This window comes from Sus scrofa, chromosome X (assembly GCF_000003025.6).
Source record: "Sus scrofa isolate TJ Tabasco breed Duroc chromosome X, Sscrofa11.1, whole genome shotgun sequence".
Lineage (NCBI taxonomy): Eukaryota > Metazoa > Chordata > Mammalia > Artiodactyla > Suidae > Sus > Sus scrofa.
In genome coordinates, this window is record NC_010461.5 from 42,669,858 (window position 1) to 42,682,266 (window position 12,409).

Genomic DNA, 12,409 nt, shown 5'->3' on the forward strand with positions numbered 1-12,409 from the left:
TGTTCTAATCGGATAGGAGGCCTGGGTTGGGTCTGGATACTGACTGAGCAGTCTGGGTGCCTGCTGGCTTAGAGTTAGAGAGTAGGGATTGGCTCTTTAGGGATCCGAGCTGTGTCTGCGATCAACACCACAGCTGACCGGCGACGCCTGATCCCCAACCCACGAGCCACTGAACAAGGCCAGGGATCGAACCCGCATCCTCATGGATACTAGTCGCATTCCTTTCCACTACTCCACAACAGGGAACTCCGGGATTGGCTCTTTAGAGTTGGCACAGGGAGACTGAGAGTCTCCATGCCCATTGGCCAGCAAGGCTGAGGGGCCTGGGTTTTGATTGGTTGTTCTGACTTGAAATGGGGAGAGGTGCAAATGGCTATAGGGCTGAGGAGCAGTGTATAGATTGTGATCTGCCTGCTGCATTCCAGGATTACGATGGAAGTTTGGTCTAGGAAAAAGATCTGATTGCTCCGCCTTTGAAAACGAGGGCAAAGGTGAGAGGACACAATGCAATGCTGATTCAACAGAAGATTGGGGGGAGGATAAACACTCGATTTCCGATGGGATTGATAAGCGGATAGGGAAATTGAAGACGAGACTCGCCGCAGATTGGCTTCCGCCCTAAAACGCCCACCAACCTTGGCCCTCCCCGCCTCTCCCACTCCTGACTGGGTCTCAACCAATAGAGAAAATGGCACCACACATGAGGGCGGGGTCGGAGGCACACAGAGAATTCCTACTGGTTGGGAGCAGCACTGGCCGCCTTGCGAGCCTCTCCATTGGCCAACTCCATAAGGCGAGGAAACCGTGAAGGGATGGGTAAGAATCACGGCTCTCTCGGACCCTGCGAGCTAGCCTAGAGAGACCTGGGAGGCTGTGGGAGAAGCCGCCGCAACCGCGCTGCTGGGTGAGTCCTCTCCGCCAGGACTGCCACTCCATCCCCTAGCTCTTAATTGCCAAATGACCGACCCTCGGCGCGCCTGCGCGAGACCCTTTCTCTCCGCCACCCGCCTGCCAACCCACGCCGTGCCTCCCCGCCCTCCCACGCGCTTGCGCAGGATCCCCGGCTACCGCGCTGTTGTCCGGACGACAGAAGATCCACCTTCTCATTGGGCAGCTGGAGTAGAGGATTCTGGTTTTGATTGGTGGTCTCTGTCTTTGACCCTCCTTTTCCTTTTTAGCGCCCCAAGCTGGGATCCTGTCCTCCACGTTCCTCTTTCTTGCAGGTTGGCTGCGGGTTGCACTCTTTCAGGAGGGATCGGGCAATCCCACACACTGAACCTGAGGGTAGTATTTCTGATTAGTTTTCTCTCTTCTGTCCTGCAGTTGTCAGAACTATGGGGAGGGTAATAGCTGTCCATTGAATGATGCAAGACAGAGACCCCTGCAGTGGGACCTAACCTGGTCGTTGTGTCTCCCCCAGCAGACTGTGACCCTTGAGGGCTGGAACCAGGCCTGGCTCCTTTGTCTCCCCCAGCCGTCTGTGACCTCTAAAAGCGTGGACCAAGCCTGGTTCCTGTGTCTCTCCCCACCAGAGCGTGACCAATGAGGGCTAGGATCTAGTCTGATTCTTGTGTCTGCTCACCAGACTGTGACCAATGAGGGCAGACTAGACCTGGTTCCTGTCTTCCCCTGCAGACTGTAACCAGTGAGGGCTGGGACCTGTTCTGGTTCCTGTGTCCACCACATATGGCTTCCGGAGGGCTGGAACAAACTTTCAGACTTTGCGTGGTCTTCCAGTCATGTTTTTAAAACAGCGTATAATTAATTGAGTCCATTTACATTTCTTATCATAACAGATTGATTTTGTGTGTGTGCGTGTGCTTGTGTGCGTGTGTGTGTCTTTTTAGGGCAGCACTGGCCTCATATGGAATTTCCCAGGCTAGGGGTTGAATTGGAGCTGTAGCTGTCAGCCTGTGCCACAGCCACAGCAATGCGGAGTCTGAGCTGCATCTGCAATCTACACCACAGTTCACAGCAACGTTGGATCCTTAACCCACCGAGCCGGGCCAGGGATCAAACCCACGTCCTCATGGATACTAGACGGGTTCATTACCGCTGAGCCAGAGGGGGAACTCCTAGATTTGATTTTATGATCTCATTCTGTGCTTTCCCTTTGTTTTTTTTTTCCCAGGTTTTTCCTCTTTCTTTGTTCTCCTTTCTACATATCCATACACAGCCCACAGCTGTCAGCCGACAAAGACATGACCACCAACGCCAGCCCCATGCATCCATACTGGCCTCGGCACCTGAGGCTGGACAACTTTGTGCCTAATGACTGCCCCACTTGGCATATCCTGGCTGGCCTCTTCTCCGCCTCTGGAGTCTTAGTCGTCACTACCTGGCTGTTGTCAGGTCGTGCTGCGGTCGTCCCACTGAGCACTTGGCGGAGACTGTCCTTGTGCTGGTTTGCAGTCTGTGGGTTCGTTCACTTGGTGATTGAGGGCTGGTTCTGTCTCTACCACGAGGAGCTTCTTGGAGACCAAGCCTTCTTATCTCAACTCTGTGAGTCCTAAGTTCTTCAGCGTGCTGTGGGAGGGAATTTCCTGGGCAGAGATTGGCTTAGATGGTCACCCACCCACTGACACTTTTCCCATTAATTAAATTTTTTTTTTGGTCTTTTTGCCTTTTCTAGGGCTGCTCTCATGGCACATGGAGGTTCCCAGGCTAGGGGTCGAATCGGAGCTGTAGCTGCCGGCCTACACCAGAGCCACAGCATCGTGGGATCTGAGCCTTGTCTGCGACCTACACCACAGCTCACGGCAACGCCGCGTCCTTAACCCACTGAGCTAGGCCAGGGATTGAACCTGCAACCTCATGGTTCCTAGTCGGATTTGTTAACCACTGCGCCACGACGGGAACTCCCCATTAATATATTTTTAAAATGTATTTAACTTTTTTGTCGCATATATATTCACATGGATCCAAAGCGATTTGGACCCATTTAAAGAAATATGCAGTGAAAATCTATCTACCTTCTATCTACCAAGTTGCCCCCAGTAATTGCTTATATTTCACACACATAAACCTCAGTTTGCTCAACTGTAAAAGAGGGAGAATTGTGGAGTTCCCGTCGTGGCGCAGTGGCTAACAAATCCGACTAGGAACCATGAGGTTTCGGGTTCGATCCCTGCCCTTGCTCAGTGGGTTAGCGATCCAGCGTTGCCGTGAGCTGTGGTGTAGGTTGCAGATGCAGCTCGGATCCTGCGTTGCTGTGGCTCTGGCGTAGGCCGGCGGCTACAGCTCCGATTCGACCCCTAGCCTGGGAACCTCCATATGCCGTGGGAGCAGCCCAAGAAATAGCAAAAAAAAAAAGAGGGAGAATTGTAATATCCAAATACACGTAAGACACTTAGAACAGGGTTTGGCAGGTAGTAGATACCTTATAACTATATCTTTACTTTTTTTTTTTTTTTTAGGGCCACTCTTGTGGCATATGGAGGTTCCCAGTCTAGGGTTCAAATCAGAGGTACAGCTGCCAGCCTACATCACAGCCACAGCAACACAGAATCCAAGCCACGTCTTCGACCTACACCACAGCTCACGACAACACCAGATCCTTAACCCACTGAGCGAAGCCAAGGATCAAACCCGTAACCTCAGGGTTCCTAGTCAGATTCATTTCTGCTGTACCATGACGGGAACTCCTTGTCTTCATCATTTTTATTTTTCTCCTTTTTGTAAATGATAACATGCTATATACACATCTTTTTCTTTTTCCCCTTTTTGTAGGGCCGTACTCAAGGCACATGGAAGTTGCCAGGCTAGGGGTCAAAACAGAGCTGCAACCGCCAGCCCTACGCCATAGCCACAGCAGCACTGTGCGCATTTGCAACCTATACCGCAGCTTGTGGCACTGTTGGATCCTTAACCCACTGAGCGAGGCCAGGGATGGAACTTGCATCCTCATGGTTACTATGTCGGGTTCGTGCCCCACTGAGCCACAATGGAAACTTCACTAGATACACTTTTGAACTTTGCTTTTTTAAAATGCCACTCAAATTCATAAAGAGCTTTGAAAGCATAACTATGACAGAATTAATTTGACTTTTTCAGGATTGATAGGCATCTCCCCCCATCTTTGGCTGTTACAAACACTACTCCTTTTTGACTTCATGAATGAATCTGCTAGAACATTCTACAAGTCTCTCTGTGGACATCTTCTTTCATTTCTCTTGGGTAAATATGGAGGCATGGAATGGCTGGGTCACATGGTGAATGTGCTTGACTTTATGAAAAACTGCCAAACTGTCTTCAAGAACGGCCGAATAAAAAAAAAAAAAAAAAAAAAGGGAGTTCTCTTCTTTGACGGCTCAGCAGTTAACAAACCCGACTAGGATGCATGAGGATGCGGGTTCCATCCCTGGCCTCACTCAGTGGGTTAAGGATCCAGCATTGCCTTGAGCTGGGGTATAGGTCACAGACATGGCTTGGATCTGGCATGGCTGTGGCTGTGGTGTAGGCTGGCAGCTGTAGCTCCGATTTGACCCCAGCCTGGGAACTATCATACGCCGCAGGTTCAAAAAAGCAAAAAAAAAGAATGGCTGCACCATTTTATATTCCCACCAGAGTTCTAATTTCTCCACGGCTTTGCTGACACTTGGTATGGTCAGGTGTTTCTTTCTTTTTTTTTTTTTCTTTTTCAGCTGCACCCGCAGCATATGGAAGTTCCCAAGCCAGTGATCAAATCCAAGCTGGAGTTGTTTTTTGTTTTTTGTTTTTTGTTTTTTGTCTTTTTGCCATTTCTTGGGCTGTTCCTGCGGCATATGGAGGTTCCCAGGCTAGGGGTCGAATTGGAGCTGTAGCCACCAGCCTGCACCACAGCCACAGCAACGCAGGATCCGAGCTGCGTCTGCAACCTACACCACAGCTCACGGCAACACCGGATCCCCAACCCACTGAGCAAGGCCAGGGATCGAACCCACAACGTCGTTGTTCCTAGTTGGATTCATTAACCACTGAGCCACAACGGGAACTCCCAAGCTGAAGTTTTGACCTACACCACAGCTGCAGCAACGCTGGATCCTTGAACCCACTGAGCTGGGCCAGGGATTGAACCGGTACCTCCACAGAGACAAGCTGGATCATTAACCCACTGGGCCACAGTGGGAAATCCAGGTGTTTTCTTTAGTCCTTCTAGTTGGATGAGTGGTATTTCATTATGGTTTTATTTTTATTATTATTACTTTTTATCTTTTGTATGTTTAGGGCCGCACCCACGGCATATGGAGGTTCCCAGGATAGGGGTCCAGTTAGAGCTGTTGTTGCTGGCCTAAACCACAGCCACAGCAATGCCAGATCTAAGCCATGTCTGTGACCTACACCACAGCTCACGGCAACACCGGATCCTTAACACACTGAGCAAGGCCAGGGATTGAACCTGCAACCTCATGGTTCCTAGTTGGATTCATTTCTGCTGTGCCACGACAGGTACTCCCATTATGGTTCTAATTTGATTTTCCTTAATGACTAATGATAGTTTGAGTACTTTTCATATGTTCATTGACCATTTGAAAATCCTCTTTTGTGAAAAAACCTACTCTGGTCTCGTCTATTTTTACATTGGGTGATTTGTCTTTTTTTTTTTTTTTTGTACTTTTTTTGCCTTTTCTAGGGCCGCTTCCCACAGCATATGGAGGTTCCCAGGCTAGGGGTCCAATTGGAGCTGTAGCCGCCCATCTACACCACAGCCACAGCAACGTGGGATCCGAGCCGCGTCTGCAACCTACACCACAGCTCACGGCAACGCCGGATCCTTAACCACTGATCGAGGCCAGGGATCAAACCCACAACCTCATGGTTCCTCACCGGATTCATTAACCACTGCGCCACGATGGGAACTCTGGGTGATTTGTCTTTTCTTAACTGATTCTCCACTCTTTCGTTTACTCATCTGTTCACCCCCATGTGTGCTCTGTCGCACTCATTGGCTACTTCCCTCACTCCACCATTTATACCTGCATCATTTTATGTCCCGGACTTTTCCTGAATACCAGACAATTGCAGCAACACTTACTGCTCTGTGTCAGGTTTGCACGCATTATCTTTTTTTTTTTTTTTCTTTTTTGGCTGCCCCTCTGCATATGGAGTTCTGAAACCAGGGATCAGATCTGAGCTGCAGCTGTGACCTTTGCTGCAGTGGTGGCAACACTGGATCTTTGAACCCACTGTACTGGGCCAGGGATTTAACCGGCGTCCTGGCGCTGCAGAGTCCCCTCTGATCTTACTGCACCACATCGGGAATTCCTGCACACAGTATCTTGTATACATATACATTTATTGACTCTAGAGTCCAAACAGCTACCTCATTCCACACATGACGAAACGGAGGCATGGGGAGTGGTTATAAAGCCTACCTTCTGGAGTTCCCGTCGTAGCTCAGTGGTTAATGAATCTGACTAGGAACCATGAGGTTGCAGGTTCGATCCCTGGCCTCGCTCAGTGGGTGAAGGATCCAGTGTTGCCATGAGCTGTGGTGTCGGTAGCAGATGTGGCTCGGATCCCACGTTGTTGTGGCTGTGGTGTAGGCCAGCAGCTACAGCTCCGATTGGACCCCTAGCCTGGGAACCTCCATGTGCCGCAGGAGCGGCCCTAGAAAAGGCTAAAAAAAAAAAGCCTACCTTCTTCCATGGGCCCTCAGCTTTCACAAGTCCTTTTCCTACCAATATCCTTCATGTGTGTCTCCTCTTCTTCAGGGAAGGAATATGCCAAGGGAGACAGCCGATACATCCTGTAAGTATTTGCCTCTGTCAAGGGAGACCTGCGTGGTGTTGGGGGAGGAGGTGGATCGGGGAGCACTGGTGGGTGCCCTGTGGGTGGAGCAGAATGATGTCCGAGTCGCCCTGCATCCTTTTTCCCCGCAGGAATGATAACTTCACCATCTGCATGGAGACCATCACCGCCTGCCTCTGGGGACCACTCAGCCTATGGGTGGTGATCGCCTTTCTCCGCCAGCAGCCCCACCGCTTTGTCCTCCAGCTGGTGGTCTCTGTGGGTGAGGAGAGGGCCCATGTGGGGTGCTAGAGGGCTTGATGGGGGACCCACAGCCTTGGGGGCGTCCCTGCCTGTGGGACATCTCTGTTGCGCCCATCCAGGGCTGAGTTAGACTGAGTGCCCAACTTCACTGAGGTTCTGGAATGGCCACACCCCCGCTTGGCCAGTGTTCTCATTTCTCCTCCCACTTGGTCACAGAGGCCCCTGTGAGGGTCATGTGAGGTGAAGTGGCCTGTGGTGATGAGAAGTCCCCGGATTCCCCTGGAACAGGATTCTGAGATTCCTTCCTCTGGCATTGAGTCCTCTTATCTCCTTATATCATTAGCTTTCCAAAAATGTGAGTTCTCTCTTTCTTTATTTTTTGTCATTTTAGGGCTGCACCTGCGGCACAGGGAGGTTCTCAGGCTAGGAGTCTAATCAGAGCTGCACCTGCTGGCCTACACCAGAGCCACAGCAACAACGGACCCAAGCCACGTCTGCGACCTACACCACAGCTCACAGCAACGCCGGATCCTTCACCCACTGAGCGAGGCCAGGGATCAAACCCACAACCTCATGGTTTCTAGTCAGATTTGTTAACCACTGAGCCGTGACGGGAACTCCATGAGTTCTCTTTGGTCCTGAAATCCTGAGCTGTCTTTTTTTTCTCCCCATTTTTTTTTTAATCTTTTTATGTCCGCACCCGTGGTAAATGGAAGTTCCCAGGCTAGGGATTGAATCGGAGCTGCAGCTGCCAGCCTGTGCCACAGCCACGCAGGATCTGAGCCATGTCTGCAACCTACACCACAGCTCACAGTGATGCCAGATCCTTAACCCACTGAGCGAGGCCAGGGATGAAACCCACAACCTCATCGTTCCTAGTCAGATCCATTAACCCCTGCACCACGATGGGAACTCCTGAGCTATCTTGAATTAAAGGTTTGGGGGGGGGGTTGTTTTGTTTTGGCCACGCCCACAGCATGTGGATGTTCTCGGGCCAGGGGTCAAACCCGCACCACAGTAGCGACCTGGACTGCTGCGGTGATGATGCTGCATCCTTAAGCCGCGGCACCACAAGAGAACTTTCCTGAGTTCAGAAAGTCTTTGCTTCTGATTTCTGGAATTCTCACTTTTCTGATCTCTCAACTTTTCAGCGGTATGATTTTAACCTCTCAGCTCTCTGAATTTGGGAATCCTGAGCTCTGATGCCTTGACAAATGGCTTGGAAGCGTTCCTCCTCCTCACACGGTCTCCCTCTTCCCCTTCCGCCTCCTGCAGGTCAGATATACGGGGATGTGCTCTATTTCCTGACAGAGCACCGTGACGGATTCCAGCACGGGGAGCTGGGCCACCCAATCTACTTCTGGTTTTACTTTGTCTTCATGAATGCTCTGTGGCTGGTGCTGCCCGGAATCCTTGTGCTTGATTCGATAAAGCAACTCAGTCACGCCCAGAGGATGCTGGACTCCAAAGCCTCCAGAGCCAAGAGCAAGCAAAACTAATGAGTGATGAACTGGGCTTGAACACTGGCCGTTGAGGAACTCGCCACCTGTGTCCAGTCCTTGCTCCTACAGATTGGAAGGACCAATCGAATTGATCTGTCAAACTCGGGCTGATGGGTGGGCACCAAAAAGACCAGAGATAGAAGAAAGGAGCTAGGTACAGCTGCTGTTCAAGCTACAAGAGAACCTAGGAAGTCCAAGATGGGGACAGGTTTTGAAATCAAATAAAAGTTCTTGACCCTATACTGAGAGATCTTTGATTACTAACCCCAGGAGTTCCCATTGTGGCGCAGTGCAAATGAATCCGTCTAGGAACCATGAGGTTGCGGGTTCGATCCCTGCCCTCGCTCAGTGGGTTAAGGATCTGGCATTGCCGTAAGCTGTGGTGTAGGTCGAAGATTCGGCTCAGATCCTGAGTTGCTGTGGCTGTGGCATAGGCCGACAGCTACAGCTCTGATTCGACCTCTGGCCTGGGAACGTCCATATGCTGTGGGCAAGGCCCTAAAAAGCAAACAACAAAAAAAAAACTAGGGGAGCTCCCGTCGTGGCGCAGTGGTTAACGAATCCGACTAGGAACCATGAGGTTGCGGGTTCCGTCCCTGCCCTTGCTCAGTGGGTGAAGGATCCAGCGTTGCCGTGAGCTGTGGTGTAGGTTGCAGACGCGGCTTGGATCCTGCGTTGCTGTGGCTCTGGCGTAGGCCGGTGGCTACAGCTCCGATTCAACCCCTAGCCTGGGAATCTCCATATGCCGCGGGAGCGGCCCAAGAAATAGCAACAACAACAACAAAAAAGACAAAAGACAAAAAAAAAAAAAAACTAACCTGAAAGATGCCCCATGACTGACCCCATAGACCCCCCCCACCTGCTATCACTCATTCCACAGACCACCATTCTCTTAGCCATAGACCCGCATCATCATCACGACCTCCGATCTATGACCTTGTAAACCCCCATCACTGACCCCACAGATTCCCCTGATGGCTGATGAGAGCCATGGGCCTCAGCTGTAATCTCTGAAGTTGTGATCATCCACCCACACCCATGATGTTCTCTCTATACACACTTTATTATTTTATTTATTTATTTATTTATTTGCTTTTTTGGGCCACACCCATGGCATATAGAGGTTCCCAGGCTAGGGGTCAAATCAGAGCTACAGCTGCCGGCCTACGCCACAGCCACAGCAACTCAGGATCTGAGCCACGTCTGCGACCTACACCACAGCTCCCGGCAACGCCGGATCCTTAACCCACTGAGCGAGGCCAGGGATCAAACCCGCAACCTCATGGTTCCTAGATGGATTCCTTTCCGCTGCGCCACAACCAGAACCCCATACACACTTTATTTTTTGCAACATGGACAGGCTGAGAGTTTTCCAAATCTTCAAGTTCTTCAGTTTACTCAGCCCCTTGTCTCCAGATCAGGGAACCCACGAAAACCCATCACTAACTCCATAACCACCCCCCCATTACTCCAAAGACCCCCAATCACTACCCTAGATCCCCATCACTCACCCCAGAGATTCCACAAAACACACAGGAATTCCCACTGTGGCACAACAGGGTTGGTGGCGTCTCTGCAGCCCTGGGACGCAGGTTCAATTCCTGGCCCAGCACAGTGGAGTAAGGATCTGGAGTTGCTGCAGCTGCAGCGTAGTTGGCACCTGTGGCTTGAATCTGATCCCTGGCCTGGGGACCCCATCTGCCATGGAGAAGGCCAAAAGAGAAGGGCACAAAACTCACCCCCACATCCTTCCATCACTCACCCCACATGTTCCATCATTAACTCCTAAGATACCCATCATTCCCCACAAACAACCTTTCATGTGTTCTGTAGACTGCCCATCATTCAACTCACAGACCTGCATCACTTGCCCCAACAGACCTCCCATGACGTACAACGCCGTGACTCTCCCCATAGACCCCCTGTCATGTATCACACAGACCCTATCACTGTCCTTACAAATCCCCTCTCCTTTACCTCATAGGCCTGTCATCGCTCGCCATAGACATCACTCATTGCTCACCCTATAATCCTCTCATGACCCATCCTGCAGAATCCATCACTTACCTCATATACCCCATCACTCGCCCCCATAGATCCCCGCAGATCTTCCATCACTCACCCCACATCCCTTCACTCACCCCACAGATGACCAACAGATTCCCATCAGTCGCCCCACAGATACCCCCTCACCTTCCAGACCCCACCACTCATCCCGCAGTCTCTGTCACCAACCTCAGAGCTTCAGTCATAAAATAAATGGGCACTTGAGGAATTTAGAGGTGATGACAAAGAATAATAAAACCGAAGATATCTGTAGGCTGGCTCTAGGTAACCTGTGTGGTTCCACTCAAGCCCATAGTGCAGCTTTTTAAGAAAAGCCTCACTGTTTTGTTTTTCCTTTTCTTTTAGGGCCGCATCCGTGGCGTATGGAGGTTCCCAGGCTAGGGGTCAAATCAGAGCTACAACTGCTGGCCTACACCACAGCCACAACCACGCACGATCTGAGCTGTGTCTGCTACCTACACCACAGATCATGGCAACACCAGATTCTTAACCCACTGAGCGAGGCCAGGGATCGAACCCGCATCCTCATGGATACTGGTCAGGTTCTTAACCTGCTGAGCCAGAACGGGAACTCTCTAGAAGCAGACTTGCAAACTGCTTGTTTCCATCAGAAAATCCAGCAGTGCCACAAGAAGTGTTTTTGGCTCCAGTACAGGGGACAAGAGAAATGTGCCAATAACCCTCTTCTGGCTTTCCAAAAAACTCCCCAGTATTTACACCTTCTAGAAAATAGAGATCTACTTAATATTAATGCCAAGACAACAAATTAATTTAACAGATATCAAAATAGAATTGCAGACCTCTCCAAAAAGTTAACGTTATGAATAGCATCCATTCAACACTCCAGCAATAGTTGAAGTCCAGGCACCTCACAGGACTCCTTTGCTGGAAATTACATTTGTTAAGGGCAGCCTGTACTTTGTCCAAACCACAGGGATGTTGTGTAATGAAGTAAGGAGAATATATCTTTGCGTTTTGCAGTACATAAACTCTCTCAAGCGAGTCTAAGGTATATCCAGTATTCAGCTGATATTTAATACCAGGACCGACCTCAACAGGTTATAAGGATTAAATAAAAACAAAAGCATGAGTTCCCGTCGTGGCGTAGTGGTTAGCAAATCCGACTAGGAACCTTGAGGTTGTGGGTTCGATCCCTGGCCTTGCTCAGTGGGTTAAGGATCCGGCATTGCCGTGAGCTGTGGTATAGGTTGCAGACGCGGCTCGGATCCCGTGTTGCTGTGGCTCTGGTGTAGGCTGGCAGCTACAGCTCTGATTCGACCCCTAGCCTGGGAACCTCCATATGCCTCAGGTGCGGCCCCAGAAAAGGCAAAAAAACAAACAAACAAACAAACAAAAAAAAACTTAAAAAGCTAGGACCTCTAGAGAGCATAAAAATGGCATTTTGGGGGTACATTACTTATTGAAGTATAGCATGCAGGCAGAAGCTGCAAAAACCATAAATGTACAGCTCCATGAATTTTCACAACGTGTAAGCTATTTTCTTTAAAAGTTCTGGAAAAAGGTTTATTCTTCTGTTCAGCGGATTCATCTGAGGTGAGATCCATAGGCATTTGAAACAGATGACATCATCTGTATGCCGAGATTGGAGGCGACTTGGGGCGGGGTGTGGGGCCTTGACGTCATCGCGCAGCAGCTTCCTTTCCCCGGCCCACTTCTCTCGCCCAAATAGGTCATCACTTTAACACAAACCTAGGTGCATCCGGAAGCAAACTGCCCAAAGACCCAAACCTGGGACGAGGGGAGGCGGGGCCTCACTAGGGGCCTGCACACTGGCTAAAGTGAAGCAAAATGCCCGGCTTCGTGGGGCGGGGCTCTTGGCCACGGCACACTGTGCGCACGCGCAGAGG

At 50.5% G+C, this 12,409-nt stretch overlaps 1 protein-coding gene across 5 annotated transcripts; it reads left to right on the top strand.

Moving 5' to 3' along the window:
* Positions 735-8,714, top strand: EBP (emopamil binding protein (sterol isomerase)). Of its 5 annotated transcripts, none has more exons than XM_005657791.3 (6): positions 758-904; positions 1,224-1,284; positions 2,132-2,502; positions 6,693-6,729; positions 6,861-6,991; positions 8,248-8,714. In XM_005657791.3, the coding sequence occupies exons 3-6, from the start codon at positions 2,202-2,204 to the stop codon at positions 8,469-8,471; spliced, it is 693 nt and encodes a 230-aa protein (XP_005657848.1). In that variant the 5' UTR covers positions 758-904; positions 1,224-1,284; positions 2,132-2,201; the 3' UTR covers positions 8,472-8,714.

What these genes read in the sequence shown, in the direction of transcription:
- EBP (XM_005657789.1), top strand. Translation starts at nt 2,202, where the DNA reads ATGACCACCAACGCCAGCCCCATGCATCCATACTGGCCTCGGCACCTG. An exon ending in AGCCTTCTTATCTCAACTCT is followed by an intron (nt 2,503 to 6,692) that starts GTGAGTCCTAAG and finishes CCTCTTCTTCAG; the next exon opens with GGAAGGAATATGCCAAGGGA. An exon ending in GGAGACAGCCGATACATCCT is followed by an intron (nt 6,730 to 6,860) that starts GTAAGTATTTGC and finishes TTTTCCCCGCAG; the next exon opens with GAATGATAACTTCACCATCT.